This window comes from Rhinoraja longicauda, chromosome 28 (genome assembly GCF_053455715.1).
Source record: "Rhinoraja longicauda isolate Sanriku21f chromosome 28, sRhiLon1.1, whole genome shotgun sequence".
In the NCBI taxonomy this organism is placed as follows: domain Eukaryota; kingdom Metazoa; phylum Chordata; class Chondrichthyes; order Rajiformes; family Arhynchobatidae; genus Rhinoraja; species Rhinoraja longicauda.
This window is the reverse complement of record NC_135980.1, coordinates 15,049,269-15,069,487: the sequence shown is the minus strand read 5'-3', so window position 1 is coordinate 15,069,487 and position 20,219 is coordinate 15,049,269. Positions and strand designations below refer to the sequence as shown.

The 20,219-nt window shown below is 40.5% G+C and overlaps 1 protein-coding gene across 2 annotated transcripts; it reads left to right on the top strand.

Moving 5' to 3' along the window:
• The first annotated feature begins 2,402 nt into the window (after positions 1-2,402).
• On the top strand, positions 2,403-18,767 carry dapk3 (death-associated protein kinase 3). 2 transcript variants are annotated; one of them, XM_078424196.1, is made up of 9 exons: positions 2,403-2,564; positions 5,266-5,411; positions 8,232-8,592; positions 10,134-10,263; positions 11,466-11,514; positions 12,062-12,088; positions 13,194-13,346; positions 13,867-13,912; positions 14,651-18,767. In XM_078424196.1, the coding sequence occupies exons 2-9, from the start codon at positions 5,326-5,328 to the stop codon at positions 15,191-15,193; spliced, it is 1,395 nt and encodes a 464-aa protein (XP_078280322.1). In that variant the 5' UTR covers positions 2,403-2,564; positions 5,266-5,325; the 3' UTR covers positions 15,194-18,767. The 2 variants fall into 2 exon arrangements, with proteins under 2 accessions (XP_078280322.1, XP_078280323.1); XM_078424197.1 differs by having other exon boundaries at positions 2,403-2,633.
• The last annotated feature ends 1,452 nt before the right edge of the window (positions 18,768-20,219 follow it).

The window sequence follows — 20,219 nt, the reverse complement described above, 5'->3', positions numbered from 1 at the left end:
TACTTATCAAGAAAAACATCCAGTGACGTCCTCCACAGCCTTCTGTGGCAATTAATGCCACAGATTCATCAAGGGTCTGTTTATTGTCACATGAACCAATTAAGGTAGTGAAACTCAAAATCACTACTCGAATATCTTCTGACTAGAAATTCCTCCTCATTCCTAAAGGAATGTCCTTTTATCCTGAGGCTATGACCTCTGGTCCTAGACTCACTTGTGGAAGCATCGTCTCCACATCCACTCTTTTTAGGCCTTTCAATATTTGGTAAGTTTCAATTAGCTAAATATGATTGATCTACAGTCCCCCCTCATATTTATAAACTAGATCCCCTCGATAGTTAAGAGGTCAGTACCAATGATAGACTGGGCAGTGTTCATCACTTTTTGCAATCTTTGTTCCTGTGCATTGAAGTTGCCGAACAACCATGATACAACCAGTTAATGTGCATTCTACTGTGCACCTGCAGAGGTTCAACAAAGTATTTGACAACGTGCCGAATATCTTCAGTCTTCTAAGGAAGTAGAAGTGATGATGGGCTTTCTTTGGAATTGCATCAACGTACTGGGTTCAGTACGACCAGGAATTAAGTGTTTGACTCTCACCACCGCCCCATCGATTAAGATAGGATCGTGATCCTTGGATGGAAAGGCACATCAATGACCTTTCATCAGAATTGGAAAAGTTTGAGATAAAATGTTTTCAATTGCAGAGAGGTGGTGGTTGAGAGAATAAAAAATAAGGCAAGAAAGAGTAAATAAAATGTACTGGTGGTCACGGCAGTTGGAAGCCATTCACCCATTCCTCTTGTGGCACTTTACTGCACATTACGAGGAGGTGCAACATCTTCCCTCCAATCTCTCCTGTCATCGAGGAATCCACTCTTAACTTCTAGATGAGGCACTTTTGTAATAATTTCCAATTTGGTGTAATGCAACAAGATGTCAGAATCCTCATCCTAAACTATAGAAGCAGGCCCTTCTGCCCTACTTACCCAAGATGCCCTATCTAAGTTGGTCCCACGTTTCACCCATGTCCCTCTAAACCTTCCCTATCCATGTACCTACATTTTGTTTAGAAAAGCAAACCCATAATAAACATTCCGAAAGGCTTGAACAAAAAAATGGCAAATGCACTACTCTATAAAATTTGTGCATTTTCACATTACCAACCTTACACAAAAGCAAAATATTGATAAGAATCTGAAAAATAAATGGAAAATGCTGCATAATATATCATTCGGTTACTTTGAATGTTCCTCAACCTGATCATGAAAACAGCTTCTCCCCGTGCCCAAGAGGTTGCAGATGCTGAAATCTTGAGTGAAAATCATGCATTTTAAACCACTCGCTGGGTGGGTAGGTAATGGACCAGTTTGAAGAGTCTCGACTCAAAACTTCACTTACCTAGTTTCTCCAGCGATGCTGCCCGACAATCCACTGAGTTACTCCAACATTTTGTGTCTATTCCGACACTAAACGTGTCCATTTGCCCCACTAAGCTGTGCCAGCATTGTGCTTCGTTCAGCCTCACACCTGAAGTTTCATGTTATTCCAGAGCAGATACCTTGACAGTGCCACCTCATTTGTCTTCAACACACTCCTCATCTCCTACCCTGATCATGTCAACACCATTCAACACGCCTTCAAACAGAACCTCATATTTCGCTTGGGCAGTTTACATTCCAGGTGGTATGATCTTGAATTCTCTTGCTTTCACTCTCTCTCTGTCCCTCCCCACCGTAATTCTTCAAATAGTTTCACTGTCCTCGATTGTACTGATTGTATGCCTTGTTCTCACCTTCCCCATAGCCAAAAACGAGCCATTCTACATTTCCTTTGCTTTGAATGTTTTATTCTTAATCGTTTACCATATGTGGTGTTGTTACTTGAGAGCAAATCACCAAGGCAAATTCCTTGTATACTTGGCCACTAACATTTATTTAATTCTATTCAATCACACCTTGCCCTTCCATATCTATAGTTTCCCTCTCCCCTGACTCTGTCTGAAGAAGGGTCTCGATCCGAAAAGTCACCCATTCCTTCTCTCCAGAGATGCTGCCTATCCCGCAGAATCACTCCAGTGTCTTATCTTCAAACAAGCCTCTTGCTGCAGCCGCGGGGCGGATTTGATTGACATCTCAGGCCGGGTCCCGGAGCAAACGCGTGACATCATGGATGGCCAATCAGGGAGCGGTATCATCCTCCCCTGCGGCCAATTAGAAGGGAGGAAAGGTCGACTCTCAGCCAATCATGGATATCGCTCGAGGAACGACGCGGAATCGAAACCAATCATAAGAGGGCGAGTCCCTCCCCGCATTACGCCATGCTGCCGTGACGGGTGGCGGTTGATTGACAGACTGGGCAGCCAGTAATAACATTGATCTGATGGGCGGGAAGGAGTGAGGGCGGGCATGGCGTCACTTCCTGCCGGTTGTGCCGGCGCGGCCGTTTTGGCAACGGTGAATGAGCGGTGCGGCCTGCACTCGTTCTTTGCAACGACCGCTGGCGGCCTCCCTTTGCCACGCTGCGGGGGCATGGGACGGGAACTCTGAGCGACGGCGACGGTAAAGTAGGAGGCTTCTCCTTGTTTAGGCGAGCAAAAAAATGGAGGGGAGGCGACGCCGAAGAAAAAGGTGACGGGGAGGACGGGGCTGCCGGCTCCCTCCCCTGTCCTTCGTCCTCCATTCCATTGTCTGTCCCCCACCCTGCCTCCCCCACCCCCACTCCCCACTCCCCACCCCACTCCCCCGTCCCTCCCACCCACCCACCCTGTGTATGTGCTGTTATGTTTGTGTGCCATTGTATGTTCGTTCTTAGTACCTGAACTGATGTCAAGTCAATTTTATTTGTATAGCACATTTAAAAACAACCCACGTTGACCAAAGTGATGTACAGCACATTGGTCAACGTGGGTTGTTTTTAAATATGCTATACAAATAAAATTGACTTGACTTGACACCCTCTCCATCCCTCAACTATTCCTCCCATCCTCCTCTGTACCTCGCGCCCCACCATCCGTCCCTCCCAAACCCATCCTCTGTTCCCACCCACCACCCTTCTTGCTCCATCATCTACAACTGCATGGTATCTATCTCAAGAATCAACCCTCAGTTGGTCATTTCTGTGAAATCTTACAGTGCGTTAAATTACTGTGATGCTTGTCCACATAACAGTAGTCGCAGTTCTCAATATTTGAAGGCTTTTTTTTGCCACAGATGGTGTTGGAGCGCTATAAATCCGTTGAATGTTTTTTTTATAAAAACGGCGATGCAGAGTGGATTCAGATTCAATTATTGTAATGTACACCAGAGTGCAATGAAGCTCAGAAAATAAGTTTGACAACAAATGGAACAATTGAATGTAAACCAGTGAAATGGTGAAAAGATTGTTAAATGAGCTCTTCTGAGTAAGAATGTTTCTTTCCCAGGAGCTCGACAATAACCATGTAAATAAAACATGATTTAACATAATGTTTCCTTCCTAAACTCCACAACACTGTGCTGGGGAAATGTTTCTTATTGGGAAGATTACAGTTTGAGACGTCACTTAACTACTAAGGTTCCAGTAGTGGCTTGAGTTTCAAGGTGGAGATCTGTTTTTCTCTGGGCTAATTTATCCACTTACCTGGGTGTAGGGATATTCACCTATACTCTCACTCCACTGCTGGCTGGCCAAGATAAATCTGCTCAGCATAGATTAGGATTCGAAACACTTATTATTAATACATAATTTAGTTGGTAATTCGCTCAATGATGCTATACTTGCATGCATGGGGCAATTTTCATGGGCGTTCTGGTTCAGCACTATGGAGTATAAATTTTCTGGGTCTGCCTCTAAATATGTAGTAAATGTGTAGTTCAAAAACTGTTTTGTATAAATAAGGCTGTGATCTCTGGTACATTTTTGAAGATATTGGAGCTGAAAATTGGCAATGTGCAGTTAAGTACATATTCAGCTTAAAATATAAAGGATGGTGGGTTCAGAAGTTGGTCTTCCTTCCTGGTATTGGCTTGATAATGGAATGTGGCATTGTGATTCTACCGTGGAATGTGTTTACTTTGAACATTCTCCACAAATGAGTTGTTGGAGGAAAATTGGTTCCAGAATTAGTTGGAATGTGATGTCAGATCAGAAAAGTGGTTATAATCTATAAATAGCACATCTCCTCCAGTTCTTTACATGTTTCATTGCATATTAGGATGATAAGCTTAGATTCACTAAGGATGATATAGGACTGCAGAATTTTTTCCAGGTGCAAGAGTGGGTGAAAGCAGCAAATGGCATTGCTAAAACTTATCACTTGGCATGGTTAATGGAAACAGCTTTAACTTCCTTTCAAAGCTTCTGGAACAACAGTGAGTTTGATAAGAGTCTTGAAATAGTTTAGTGGCTCAGGAATATAAATAACTGTTTTTACCTTTTCAGACACAAAGCAGAGAGAAGTGAAACGTGCAGTGGTACTTGACACACTCCACAAATGTAGGGATATTGGGCGTTGTTAGTTAATGAAGGGACGGACTGAAATGTCTTGCTTTTACAAATATGAGTGAACTGTACCGACTTAGAAAAGTGTCTGATCATTGAGTTGCCTCACTGATTGCTGTGGCAACCCTATTATATGAAGGGTGAACAATCTTAATTGCTAGGGTGCCAAAGTTGTGCTGTATAGGATTTTCTTTAAAACATCCCACTTCAGTCTATAGAAGAGCATCTGACCGTGACCAACATATCATCCAATTGCATTTGGATTATCAGTTTTTTCTTTCACAATTCCAAGCAAATTATCCCAACCATTTATCTTTGATTAATGTTCTTGTTTTTGGTTCCTGCTTTGCAAAAAATTAAATTGTGGTTTTCTAACATTGTTGTATTAATCAATATGCACAGAGATTTTTGCTCCTGATGCATTATAGAGTGAAATCATGTTTAATAGTCTTCTCTGGATTTCATTCATGTTTCTGTTCTATTGTGCTCAAGGCTTAAAACCACATTATATATGAGCCTTGGGTTACCTGATGGGTGCATTTAAAAAGTTTCATGCTGAGCCAATAGAGCATTCAAACTTCACTGACTGTGGAATAATATGTTTCAGGGTAATCTCAGAGGAAAGAATGGTAGAAAGGTAGATAATTTAAAACGTTTACAAGACTTGGGCTAGTGAGTACGATTGATGAAAGGATTTAACTTTGAATAAAAGCCAAAATTAGAACTATGGAGATACATATTTATTTGACTTTAATTTTTTAATACACTTTTGCATTCTAGACTTTTGAAATGCGAAGGATTTACCCAGGTGACATCTCCGACTGATAATTCTCGTGGATAATGACATTGGGTCTGACATGCACAATGGCCGTTTTCAAACAAGACAACGTGGAGAAGTACTATGAGATGGGCGAAGAGCTAGGGAGGTGAGATATCGTGGTCTGGTGATTGTGCTGGCTTTGCTTTTTTTTTTCTGGCCTTAACTTTTGTAGTTATGATGCATTTTCCTGAAATAGGCCCATCTTTTTCACTGAACATCAAACAAGCCAGATGAAGAGAGAAATTGTGCAATTGATGAAATCAGTAGGTTCAATTTCTATACCTGTTCCCACTTTTCCTGTTTTGTAAGTGTGTGCCAACTGGTCTTAATACAACTGATTGCATGGCCTCAAATTGTACATGTGCATCTTGAGAGTGTTGATGAGTTCTGTGTTTATAATCATAGTGATTATTTTTGCTTATTAAAATAATATTAAGTGAATACTTAACTGACTTAAAGACACAATTCCTTTTGTCCTAATCTCAGTGGTTTGGAATCAATTTTGGTGCTTAACACTCCTGTGAACGTCTTGGAAAGTAGAAATTATTAGTACATCAAGTGCAACTGTATGCAACCAGGGAATCTCACATGCAAACTGACTAAGATTATTTAAGTGTTTGAATCATTCTTGGTCAGTGAGTCATTGTCATTTAGACTAAAGTGTAGACCTTTGCCTTTATAAGGATATATTTTCTGTTGCATTTAGTTTCTCATTCATTATTTACATTACAGATCTACATCAAGGGACCTTTACATTAGGTGAATGTTTTCTGGAATATCAAAACACTTCCAAATTACATTTTTAAACTTCAGATCTTAAATTGAAATCCAAAAATATTATTTGCCTTTGTGCATTGGGATATTAATAAGCCAGTGTAAAGTGGGAATGCTGAGTGATAGCCATGTCATGCAATATGGAAACGGGTCCTTTGGCCCAACTTGCCCATGCCGACAAAGATGCTCCATCTACGCTAGTCTTCTCTATCTGCATTTGGCTCATATCCCTCTAAACCTTTCCGATCCATGTATCTGTCCAAATATCTTTCGAATGCTGTTACAGTATCTTCCTCAATTACCACCTGTGGCAGCCATCAACGCAGCCCAGCCCACCACGTAAACTAGCAGCCTTTAACGCCCAAACTTATTCTCAAGTTACTTCTTACTCTCAAGTTGACCCAAATTATACTTCAGTCTGCCTCTGAAAAGTAGCCAACAAGGACCACTCACACCCTGGTCATTCTCTCTTCTCCCTTCCTATCAGGCAGAAGATACAAAAACTTTTGAAAGATTTATAAACTGCTTGTTCCCCTTCTGTTATCAGACTTTTGAACGGACCGCTTGTGTGAAGGATGAATTCCAGATCTTCCAAGATATCTTGTCGCAGTCTTGCACTTTCTTAAATTTGCACTCCCTCTTTAGTGGAAATGCTATGTTGCACTCTGTTTAAATCTAATTTTTTCTTTTGTCCTGTCTGATGTACTTGTATGCGGAATGATTTGCTTAGATAGAACGTAAAATTATTTTTCCACCATCTGACACATGACATAAACCGATACCTACTGGCCAAGCGAGTGAGGCTCTGATGGATGTAATGCTGCCAAGCTGTATTTGTGGCACACAACAAAATCCTATTGTGGAGATAAGTGTTTTTGACTTGGGCCGTGCCATGAAACAGCCAGTATGTTACCATTGGATGAGCCATGTTAATACTGAGACAGGTTGGAGGCTGACTGCCCTGTGATTAGTTATTTGAGTCCTGACACTTACAAAACCACCATCCTAGTCAGGACCATGAAGGAATATTGGGCACTTGTCTACTTGAGTGTAGGCATACCATATTTGGAAGCTGAATACAGAATAACTTTATTGTCATTCGTTTTACTGAACGAAATTAATTTGCCAGCAGTCACAGAGCAAAAAAACACAAGACACACAACCCCAACACAAACATCCATCACAGTGACTCCAAACACCCCCTCACTGTGATGGAGGCAAAAAAAAATTCCTCTCTCTTCCCCCATGCCCCTCCCACAGACAGACAGCTCGACCCCTACCGAGGCGACCGACCCGCACAGCCCCTGCAAGGAGATGGAAGGTCCCGCGGCTGAGCCGCACCGGGCGCTGGAAGGCCCTGCGGCCGAGCCGCACCGGGCGCTGGAAAGTCCTGCGGCCGAGCCGCGTCGCGCTGGAAAGTCCTACGGCCGTACCGGGCGATGGAAAATCCCGCGGCCGAGCCGCACTGGGCGATGGAAAATCCCGCGGCCGAGCTGGGCGATGGAAGGCCCCACGGCCGAGCTGCACCGGGCGCTGTTAAGTCCTGCGGCCATCTAGTGATCGCCACCATGTCTAGCAGTCTTAATGCTCACTTATTTCCTGGTGCTCTTTGACTGGAATGTATGCTACTTACAAAATACGCTGCAACCCCGCCCCTGCACTGTTCACAGGTTTTGGTGGTGCTGTTGGAACCCCCCACCCCCACCAAGAAGGACAAGAGCTGCTGGCACTCAAGAGCATCACTGCTGACAATTTTTTCCTTCAAATAGCAAACTATCCTGACTTGGAAAGATCACCATTCTTTCATTTTTGCTGGGACAACAAGGTTCAAGATGTTTTGCATATTAACACTGTGGGTTATTTTTACCATAAGGAATGTGTCTTTGAAGTGACTCACCACTAGCTACTCAGGAACAACTAGGAATGGGCAATAAATACATATCAGTAACAACCACACCCTAGAAATGAATTAATTGGATACAGGTTATACCTGTCTCTACATCTTACTCTCAAGATCTTCCATAACTACAGGCTGTGTTGATAGGCAGGTTGTGGATTACTACTATTTTCTGCTCATTGAATACTGTGATCCCCTGTGATGTCACTGTTCCTCTTTGCAGCTTAATCACCACTATTCTGTTTATTCCCATAGCGGACAGTTTGCCATTGTGAGGAAATGCCGTGAGAAAAGCACCAGTATTGAGTATGCAGCCAAGTTCATCAAGAAGCGGCGCCTGTCTTCCAGTCGCCGAGGGGTGAGCCTTGAGGAAATCGAGCGGGAAATGAACATTCTGAGGGAAATCCAGCACCCAAACATCATCACTTTGCACGATATATTTGAGAACAAGACTGATGTTATTCTGATCCTTGAGCTGGTGTCAGGGGGGGAGCTTTTTGATTTCTTGGCTGAGAAAGAATCATTGACTGAGGAGGAGGCAACTGAATTTCTCAAACAGATTTTGGATGGTGTGCACTACCTACACTCAAAGAAGATTGCTCATTTTGATCTGAAGGTACAGTTTCCGTGAATTGTTCTACACAAATGATTTAACTGTAATCAATTTTATTTTAAGGCAACATCTTGCAATCTGCAATTTGCTTCTCCTCTGACCATTTCTGCAAGGATGATCCTGAGTTTTTAGATGCCTGTGACTTAAAATCTCAATGTGATCCAGACCTCTCCATATCTGGCCTTGTCTTCCAACAAAGCTTAAGACAAACTCAATGAGCCAAACTTTCTGACGTGGCATATTATAGCCCTCAGGGCACCACTTCTACAATTTTATATTAGCAACCAATCTCGTCTTGTGTCTAATTTCCAGCTTGTATTGTTTATTCTCTCTAATTTAAATTTCATTTATTTATTCATGCAAACTCTAATTATTTGCTAACTTAAACTGCCTATTTAAATTGGAGCAGCCCCAGTTTGTGTCATTCAATCTCTTATAGTGTCCATCCCATCTTGGTCTTTTTTATTTCCACTGCACTCTTTCTCTGCTATTTTTAAACTTTATTCATTTCTAAGATTTCCCAGAATAGTCATCAACCAGGAATGTTATCTCTCTATTGATGCTCCTTCATCTATTATGTATTTGAAGCATTTCCTATTTTGATTTTAGATTTCCAGCATCTGTTGTATTTTGCTTTTAGCCATACCCTTTGTTCCATTTTGGTTTGCCCCACCTTATAATATTGATGGTAACGATGTATATCAAAACATGTTTGAAATTATGATCTGCATGCAAGTAGTTCTGCTATAATGCGATAGTTGCATTTATAAGAAACCATGTGATAGTATATTGCATTATAAAAACAATTGCCGGGGTTAGGGTTTAGAATTTCAGACTTGCAATAACAATTATTTTTCCTCAAGGATATTGCCGTTACACCCTTCTGCAATCTGCCTACTTATCTGTTCAAATTTCTGCCCATTTATCATGAGGCCTTATAACCCATTAGTGACTACCCCTTATTCATATGTTTAACCCATGTTGCTTCATTGACTGATCCCTCTAGGATATCTTCAGCATTGCTGAAACACACTATGAGCTATGCAACATGCCCTTCTCTTTAGCATACCCCTCTGTCTTGCCTGAAACCTCTATACCTCAGAACACTGAGCTGCAAGTCGTGCCCTTTCTCAATAATGTTTCTATAACTGCAACAATATCATAATCCCATGTGCGAATCCATGCTCTAAACTCCTGTGTTTTACCTGAGGGTCTTAAACTAAATGCAGTTAAGCCTATTTGCCCTCTCATGCTTCCCTTCCTGTCTCTGACAACATATTCCATATGCTGACTGACTTGCAGTTGTTTGCTCTTGCCTTTATTCTTTTAAGCAATTAGTTGTCTTCCAGTCCCCAGCACTTTGTCTTCGGGAGAGTTTCAGAGAGTTGAATAGGAATTTTTATTTTGATGTATACATTAACCTGGATTGTATTTAGATTGACCCCCAAGTTTACTTATCAGGTAAAAGTTTGCTTTCAAGGCTTTATACTCTCTATGTACAACATAAATCTTTATCCTAATTGATCTTTTAAAATCTTTTCCAGCCTGAAAATATTATGCTTCTGGATAAAAACGTTCCCAATCCCCGTATCAAGTTGATCGATTTTGGCATCGCCCATAAAATTGAGGATGGGAATGAATTTAAAAACATCTTTGGAACCCCTGAGTTTGTTGGTCAGTACATTTATTTGTTATCTGAGAGTCCTTTAGCTATTGAAATGATTGTAATACAATCATAATTTAAATTCTCAAATAATTTAGCACCCTATTTCTGAGGAGAAAACTTTACAATTCAGGTGTTAGTGACACTGATGGCAGGGGGTTGATTGAGATGGTGGTGAGTTACTACTTTGAAGGCCACAAGGTCCCAGGGAGTTATCAGCCAGCAGCACAAGCAATTTGCTCAGTATTTGTAATCGTATTTTCTTGGCTTAGTTCTTCCATATTCTAAATTTACAGCTAATTTCTGGTTACTAGTAAGCTCTCTAGTGAAGACTAATGCAAAGAACTTGTTTGATTCATCTGCCATCTCTTTATTCTCCATTATTAATTCTTAGACTAATTTTCTATAGGACCAAAATTCTCCTGTTAACACTAAATATCTGCAGAAATTTTTATCTGTTGTTGCACTTCTATCTCGTGCCCTTAATTTTCCTTTCAGTAATTCTATTACACTCTGTCCAAATTTTTTAATTCCCCAATTTTGCACAATTGTATGTTTCTACTTAAAATTTGGTACGGTTTAAAAAAATATATGGTTCCCTAAAAAATCCTTGTCTATTTGAAACAAGTAATTTATATCATTTCAATGTTATGTTAAGTCTCATATTTTGCGAGGTTTCCAGAGCCACGTGTAACTGTAATTTCAGCACTGACCACTAGAGACTGCTGTTTTAAGAATGCAAACAATAAAGTGGGAGAATTTTCTCGAGGGTTCAGAAGATAGACTGGGTAGAGAACCAGGCCAAGTCTGTTGTGTAAGGAGCTACACCAAGTGCAGTCTATGTAAGCTGACACTTTAGCTGCAAATTAATAACAATTTTATGTTGGCTTTTGGGTGTTATTTGTTCTCTTTGAGAATGGAGCTTGGATGTCTCCTCATGCACTGCAAACAACAGATTGTGAGATCTGGCCTAGGTCAATAGCCTCAGCCTGTAATGATTGAGGTCTGGACATTAAGAGAGACTGACCCAGACCTCCAAAGATACAGCAGTCCAGGCATGTGTGAGGGGCTGTATTTGAGGTCATAGAAGCATTCGTGTGATTATTCACCATACGATTCGCATTTCCTCCTTTTCCTCTCCCTTTCCTGTCATTGCAGCACATGGTAGCTTCTTGATAAGTAACAGCTGATTGAGTATTTTCTTTCTTTTTAGCCCCTGAAATAGTTAATTATGAACCATTGGCTTTGGAAGCAGACATGTGGTAAGTTCAGCAACTTAGTTTTTATTAATAAAGATATATTGTTTACTCCTCTGCTCTTAAATGCATCAATATATGCTGCAATACAGTTCTATTGGGTACTGATTATAGGGAATGGCACTTGCGACTAATGTGTGTGTGCACGTTGGGAGCAGTGTTTCAGCTGGTTATCCAACTCTACATCCATGACCTTGGCTTACTTTCAACTGTGCCATTCTCTAATAATTTACAAGAAGAATGGGCACTTCTGAAGACGCTCTACATGGCACTGTAATAACCTATATTCTCAAACTGGGTGTTTAAACTGTGTCAGTTTAAACATCCTTTCTCACAATAAGTTAACCCTTCCCTTTTGTCTCATTTTGCTGCTCTGCTTCTACATAGTCACTTTTTTAAAATGCTATCTTTACTGAGTACACAAGTTTAAATTTGCCATGATTTTCTGACTAAATTAACTGAGCATATCATGCAACCTATTGTTGATTATACATGTATTGAGATTGATTCAGAATATTGTAAAATTAACCAATATATTTTTACTTCTGTGCAGGAGCATTGGTGTTATCACTTATATTCTGTAAGTATACCAGTATACCACCTACATTCCTTTCTCCAGCTTCACAATTTTCAACTCTTCAATATTTTTGTCATACACCTTCTTTCTTTTCATCTCTGGCCTTTGTCCAACGATTTGTCTATCAACCCCCACCCCCTGCCCTCACCTGTACCCACCTATTGCCTGCCGGGCTTTGTCCTGCCCCTCTTCTCTTCTAGCTTTCTCTCTTCACCACACCCCCCCTCCCCAACAGTGAAGAAAGGCCCTTACCCAAAACATCACCTATCCATGTTCTCCAGAAATGCTGCCTGACCTGCTGAGGTACTCCAGAGCTTTGTCATTTTATGTACTAACCAGTATCTGTGGTCCTTTGTTTCTACCTAGTTTTAAGGTGATTCCGATTTATGTAAAAATCTGACTTGTGTTAGGATTTGCAGAACGTGAACCTTACATAGGAAGTGTCTGTATATTTCTCCTTAAATCATATCTGTCCTTTGACATCGGGAGCACCAGCAGCGGCAGCGTCTTCACCCGCCCCGAATCGCGGACCTTTCACCGTCCGGCACGGCCTGACAGGCCGCGGGATTTTCTCTGCCCGGCGGGGGCTTCAATGTCGGGCGCCCCGACCTTTCACCGTCCGGCGCGGCCTGGAACGTGGCAACTACAACAGCCTGACCGCGGGAGAAGACGGCAGGGGAAGAGAAAAGACATTCTGGCCTTCCATCACAGCGAGGAGATGACTGGAGGAGACTCACTGTGATGGATGTTTCTTTTTGTTTGATTGTGTGTGTTATTGCTTGTTTTTATTGCTCTTGTTGTTGGACTGTGGGTAATCTTTCATTTCACTGCACATTTATGTGTATGTGACAAATAAACTTGGCTTGTATTTGTTCTGCTGACCTTTAACCTGACATATGATTCAGATATCTGACAACTTTACCAGACATGTAATTCCCAGTTCAATTCCCTGAAAATTGGCAATTAATCCAAAACATTCACACACTACTTTTAAATTAGTTGAATTTATTATGATTCAAAGGTATACTTTCCTTTAGAAATATGTCTTCAAAAGAGATGTTTGATGGAGTGATGTGCTGATAATAAGTTTTTTCTTCCAAATTTCCAGTTTGAGTGGTGCCTCTCCATTCCTTGGTGAAACTAAACAAGAAACCTTAACAAACATTTCTGCTGTGAACTACGACTTTGATGAAGAGTACTTCAGTAACACCAGTGAACTGGCAAAGGATTTCATTCGCAGGCTTCTGGTGAAAGACCCCAAGTAAGAAATGCTTTTTGCCAAATTAGTAATTAATGATAGGAAAATGCAAAAGTAAAACCTGCTTGTACTGAATAGAGTGAACACGGATTTATGCCAGATTTTGTTTCCTGGTTGATGATTTTACTTGAAAAATTCTTTTATTGAAAATTATATTCTGTGAGAGGCTTGCATGTCTATCCAAATTAAACATTGCCACCACCCATCCACTGCTCATTTCACAAATCAGGTGCGCAAGCAGTTGATATTTGAAATTACTGGATGCTTAATTTGCTTAATTTTCATGACATTTATTGCTAGTAAATTGGGTTTAGTGGTTTGAGGTTCAGGCTGATGTAGGGATTCAGATGATCAGAAATGGTGATACTTCTAACCTTGTAGTCTGATAGCCTCCATCTGACTGGCAGAAGAAACCATGAAAGATGGCAGCCAGTGAATGATGTGAGGTCAGTGGTGATGGATTACAGGGACTTGTCCATCCAGTAATGCTTATGTGATTTCATATTTCTTACTTTTCTTTCAGAAAAAGAATGACCATTGGTGATAGCCTTGAGCATCCATGGATTAAGGTAATCCTTTTTAAGCAGCTGAGTTACAGAAGTCGCAGAAGAAATCAAATTTTGTTGACATTTTGTGAGAAGGGCACTTGGTTGTTCTGTTGCTAAGTAATTATTGAAAAGTGCTGCTAAATAGCAAAGGCGTTAAGAGTTCAAGCAGTGAGATTCACCCTGGAGCACCATTATCTCCATCTACTGGGGCCATTTAAGTACCGTAACAGAGCAAACATTTGTACTTTTCCCTTTTAATATGGTAAATCTTCTTCCTACTGTCTTTGAAAATATAATTTCTGACAACATGGATAACAAGATAGTTGGCCAAAATGTTCTGTATTAAAGGAGTAGTGTCAAAAGGTTAACTGCTGAAGGGTGACTTCCAGAATTTAATGAACAGGTATCTGAATGTCATAAAAACTTAAAATGTAGGAATGCAATCTTGAATGTTTGAAGTCCTCGAATAGGCCATAAGAATAGGACATAAGGGATTTGAAAATATAGAAATAATTTTAAAATGGGGATTGTGGAACTTGAGGCCAGAGTTGATTAGCAGAACACACTAAATTGATGTAGGTATAGAGATTGTTTACAAAGGGTGCAAGATTGGGGGTTGGCCAACATTGTCAAGTTTACAAATGTGTGTGTAGCCAGTGCATGCAAGCTGGATTCAGCTGCTTTGGTTACAGCAAGACTGGGCTTAATTAATGCTGAAATGGACAAACTAACAACTTATTCCTCTTCACCCCACTAAAGGTGATCAAGAGAAGGAATGTGAGGCGGGAGGATAATGGCAAGAAACCAGAGCGTCGTAGACTGAAGACGACACGACTCAAGGAGTACACAATCAAATCACATTCCAGCATGCCTCCAAACAATACCTATGTCAACTTTGAAAGATTCTCCAAAGTCCTTGAAGAAATTACTGCAGTTGAAGAAAGCATTCAGGAGCTGGTGCGAAACAAGAAATCCTTCAAGGAGGACATTGATGCCCTCGTTTCCATTTACGACGAGAAGGAATCTTGGTATAAGGAAGAGAATGAAAGCATCAGCCAAGACCTTGGGCACATTAAAAATGAGTTACGCAAGACAGAAACCCTGAGGAAACAGGCACAGGATGAAGTCAAGTCAACCATGTTGTCCACCAACATCTTAAAGCGGAAATATACCAAACTAGAAAATCGTTATGATGCATTAACTGCAGAATTGAAGTGGGTTGAGGAGCTACTGAAGTCTGTGGAGCAGGAGGGAATGCAAGGAGGGATTGGTAGCAACGGGCGACATGGAGGAATGCGTTAGGTGCCATTATACTGAAAAATTTGAACCTCTGAGCTAGTTCATCAACTGGAATTGTGCCAGATTGGAAGCTGGCTTCAGCTGCAGTTCACAAACTTGGGTGTCTGAGATTCAGAACTGATTGCATCTTTATTTCTAGTCCTCTTTTTATGGGGTTATTGTTGAATGTGAATGAAATTTCACCTTGTAATGGATTCTCAATCACACAAGCAGTGCATGCAGCTTTTGACATTGCCTTTGCTACACTTGTGTACCTCTAATGCACCGCATTTACTTCCCATCACTATTTTCCATCATAACTAGAGGTCGTGGCCATGCTTTATTTCAGCACTTCTAGATTGTGAATGGCAGGGTGGGCATTGATGTTGGGAAAGATGTTCTTATTTTGGATAAGGTTCAATCCCTCTCTTCCATCCTCCTTCCCCTGCACACCCCCCCCCCCCCCCCCAAAATTTTTTTAAACTCTTATGCACTAAGATTTTAGAACAAAAAGGAACACTATGGAAAATGTTATTCTCACTTCCCCACTTGTATCGTTACTTTTGTTAAAATTATTTGGATCGTGTTGAAGGTCGTGTTAAATGTCCAGTTAATACTATTTACGTTAATAAGTGCATTACTTCCCATGCAATAATAAACATTAAAAACATTTCAAGGCTTTCCAGTTAAGAAATTAATTTTATTAATTGGTTTGAACCCCCAATTCACTTGGGCATTAACTGTTCACGGGCTGTTTGGGTACAGAACTATTTCTATAGCATGGCATCCAAATGTAAAATATTCACTGAACAATTAAATACTATGCTCGTATAGATCCACTCTGATCACGTGATTTGTTTTTGCATCAAGCAGATTTTGTAATACTTTGCTTTTAGTCCTGTTATTTGTATTCAGGACTTATTTGCATTGTCAGCAAGATTGCCATGATGTATAACAGGGAGAAAACACTTCATTAAGTTCTGGTGGTCAACTGTCAGGATTTGCTTTTTTTCTACCCTAGAATATATTTAGCAAAATATTAACTTATTCTGTGAGTTAAATCATTATACAATCCATGTGCAAACCAATCTTATTGCTTTAAGGCTTGAATCTTAAACAGTGGATGAGACAGATGCTGGACAAAATGTACTAGTAAAGTGGTTGCACTATGCAAAACCCATGTTTGTTCGGCTGAGCACTCAATGCACCTTTTCATATTCTGCTTATTTACCAATTGACCATACCAATCTTTAAATACAATGCATTTCTGGAGAATATCAAACATGTGGCTTAGATGGCACAGTTAGACATATGTACATCTTCAACCAACATGAACAGATTCAATTGAATTTAATGTGCCAACTGTCCCCCCAGTACAGGAGAATTGTAGCATAACAATGATTGCTCAGTCTTAGAAAGAGCACTAGTTTTTCGCATGACTCGCCCATTTCTGTGGATCCTCTCTCCAACATGATGACCATTGTTGCATTGCTGACTGTGGAAACTTATATACAAATTGGCTGTTGCATTTTCTACATTGCAGCACTCACTAAATTTGTACTCGGATCTCTGATCTATTGTTTATCCTGTAATCCAACCTTTCTGCAATAAAATGGAGTACACTTGCAAACTAACAGCTTATCAGCTTAGAGCTGAGCACAGTGGTGACAATGTTTAAAGTGATTTGAATTTGGATGAACAATGGCTTGTATGACTTTAGACCACAGTTTACTTGACAATGACTTGTGACTACAGTTTACTATTCGTGGCACATTGTGCAACAATTCTAAGGCACTACTTGCAGGTACAGCAAGTCTTACTGTGGGGTAATGTTTAAACGGTCCAGGGGATTGTTAAATGATTTTGGTTATTCTAAGCTATTAGTCATAAGTTTCAGGATAAAGTCACACTTGGTAAGGGTCAAGTTTTTTAACCAGTCTAGTTGTTTATCCTGTTCCATCTTAAGCTGATTGTTTTGGTACAGCAAAGGTATGCTCTTTGGAATGACTTTTTCAAACTGACATTCTACCCCATTCCGTAAATAACACTGGAGATTGAGAATTAGGAAGTCATAACTAGAGTTCAAAAGACTTGTAATGTACAGTTCCACTGAATATACTCCATTCTTACAGCACTCGATTTAAAGTATGGGAATTAGAGTTGTGGCTATTTAGGCAAAAAAGACACCCTTTCCACCTGCTACTCAAAATTAGTATTGGAGTCTGCTAGAAATGCTTCTTGCCGCCTCATACCCATTGACTGCCCAACGCACAAGTGAATAATGAGGGCATGGAAAAGGAATAATATTGCACAACTCTCCTCAAATTCGTTTCGGGTAATTCAGTTATCTGTTCTATATACCTGGAACCCCACTGACGTGAGCTTACATTATTCACCAAACAGCCCCATTTCTGGCTTATACCTTGCATGAATGTCAGGAGAATTAAAAATAAGCATTGATCCTGGAGAGGACATGCACACTGCTCCATTTAAAAGTCAATTTATTTCACACCAGCCACCTACCAGGTTTGAAGAATAATCTTGATGGGATGGAAGTATAACATGTTTTGAAGAACAAAATGATATTTATATGATTCTGAAAGAAAATGTGGGCAAACCTTTAACCTAACAAGCCTGAGAAATTATCTGTAAATTAGTACACAGAATTAAACTATTTCACATGGACTGAGAGCCTAAGCCTTTCCAAGCCAGCAAAATATGCTGCAAAATATTTGCCTTTTTATGGGCCATTGTTTGATCCGTCAGGCTTTTGATGTTTATATTCCAAATTGTCCGATTTCATCAAGCATTATCAATGTGAGCTGTTCCTTACAGTATTTGGCATCCCTTTTTAAATATACATCTCATGGTGTTAACCACTCTGTGGAAGCAAGTTCCATTTCCTGAGCTTTGAACTTTCATACAAATGCAATCTAACTATTAAATTATGAGTTGTATTTATATTTGAAGAAAGGATCATATGAGTAAAATGTTTAATTGTCTACATGTATCTGCTTCAGAGAAGAGGTTAACACTTGAGGCTCTCCAATTTAAAGTCTTTTTCAGTGGGTGCAAGCCCTCACTTTGGAGTAAGTGGTTACCCTACCTGTATTTGGATGCTTGTTGCTATCTGGTTACCTCACCTGACCACCAGATCCTGTTTTTTACTATTGTGAAGCAACATAGTAGAAGTATATTGTTTCAAGGAGCTCTTGAGTCCTATGAGAAATGCTATGGTATGTTTTTAATATAGTTAAGCTGGTTAATGAAAGATGCCATACTTTTGCAGGGCAAGTTGGGAGAGAGATTAAGGTCCATCTTTTATTTATCAAGTGTTGTCGTTGCCTTAACATTGCTATGGTTCCACTGTTTTCTAATGCATATGGTGATTATCTATTATAGTCTACTACTATTATGCATATGATGCATGTATTTAAAACACTTCTAATATTTTTTTTGTAAACTGAGCATTAGTTGCTCTTTGCTTAGTCTTCTCACACTAATATCTTAATGCTGTTAACAAAGTATTTTATAACCATACTATTTAAGGTGATCAAGGCCTGTTTCTTTAACATTTATAATAAACTTTTTAAACCAAGTTTTGTGGTATTTTTAAGCTTGCTTATTAATGTCTTAGTGAACCATTATAAAGGCTATTGCAGCTGTTCTCAGTTTCAGCAAAAGCGAATCTCGGAGCACTTGTTTAGCTAAGAGGGTAGGGTATTGGTTTAATATTGCCATGTATACCGAGATATAGTGAAAAAACTTTGTGCGCTATGCAATCAAATCATACTGTAATTGAGTACCATCGAGCCATACACAAGTACCACTAGTGGTGCAAAGAGAAAATACCAGATAACAATATAGCATTATAATATTACAGTTGGAGAGAGTGTGCAGGTTTAAAAAAAAGTGTACTGGCCACTGAGGTAAGCTAGGATATCAAGACTACATCATTGGCATGTGAGAGGATCATTCCATAGTCTAACAACAGCAGTGAAAGGTGATGAGGATGGGATGAGTGAGGGAAGGTTGTGTTCTTTTTTGCAATCAGCTGACCTTCATGGCTACACTTCAACTGCAGTGTTTTTATTTAATTAAAGTTTACTGCACAAGATGGTGTTTGGGTATGATACGGATAAAGGATTGGTCTACAGACAAAATATTGAGGAGATGGCTGGAGCCTTGACAAATACCGTTGCATTATTTCTGGCCACAGGTGAGGTCCAGAGGACTGGAGAGTAACTAATGCTATTCCTATGTTATACAGCACAAAAACAAGCCCTTCAGCCGAACTTGCCCATGTTGACCAAGATACCCCATCTATACTGGTCTCACCTGCCATATCTGCTCATGTCCCTCTAAACCTTTCCTACCAAGTACCAGTCCAAATGTATTTAAAGGTTATTATAGTACCAGCCACAACTACTTCCTCTGACAGCTTGTTCCGTGTACCCACCATCTCGGTGAAAACAGTTGCCCCTCAGATTCCTATGAAATCTTTCCCCTCTCACGTTAAACTGGCGTCCTCTGGTTCTTGATTCCCTGACTCTGGGTAAGAGACTGTGCATTCAACTTATATATATATATAAGAAAATAACTGCAGATGCTGGTACAAATCGATTTATTCACAAAATGCTGGAGTAACTCAGCAGGTCAGGCAGCATCTCGGGAGAGAAGGAATGGGTGACGTTTCGGGTCGAGACCCTTCTTCAGACTGATGTCAGGGGGGCGGGACAAAGGAAGGATATAGGTGGGGACAGGAAGATAGAGGGAGATCTGGGAAGGAGGAGGGGAGGGGAAGGGAGGGACAGAGGAGCTATCTGAAGTTGGAGAAGTCGACGTTCATACCACCGGGCTGCAAACTGCCCAGGCGAAATATGAGGTGCTGCTCCTCCAATTTCCGGCGGGCCTCACTATGGCACTGGAGGAGGCCCATGACAGAAAGGTCAGACTGGGAATGGGAGGGGGAGTTAAAGTGCTCGGCCACCGGGAGATCAGTTTTGTTAATGCGGACCGAGCGCAGGTGTTCAGCGAAGCGATCGCCGAG

Excerpts from the sequence above, each read along its gene's own strand:
- dapk3 (XM_078424196.1), top strand. The coding sequence starts at position 5,326 with ATGACATTGGGTCTGACATGCACAATGGCCGTTTTCAAACAAGACAAC. Across the intron at positions 10,264-11,465 it reads TGGAACCCCTGAGTTTGTTG|CCCCTGAAATAGTTAATTAT; the intron begins GTCAGTACATTT and ends CTTTCTTTTTAG. Across the intron at positions 13,913-14,650 it reads TTGAGCATCCATGGATTAAG|GTGATCAAGAGAAGGAATGT; the intron begins GTAATCCTTTTT and ends ACCCCACTAAAG.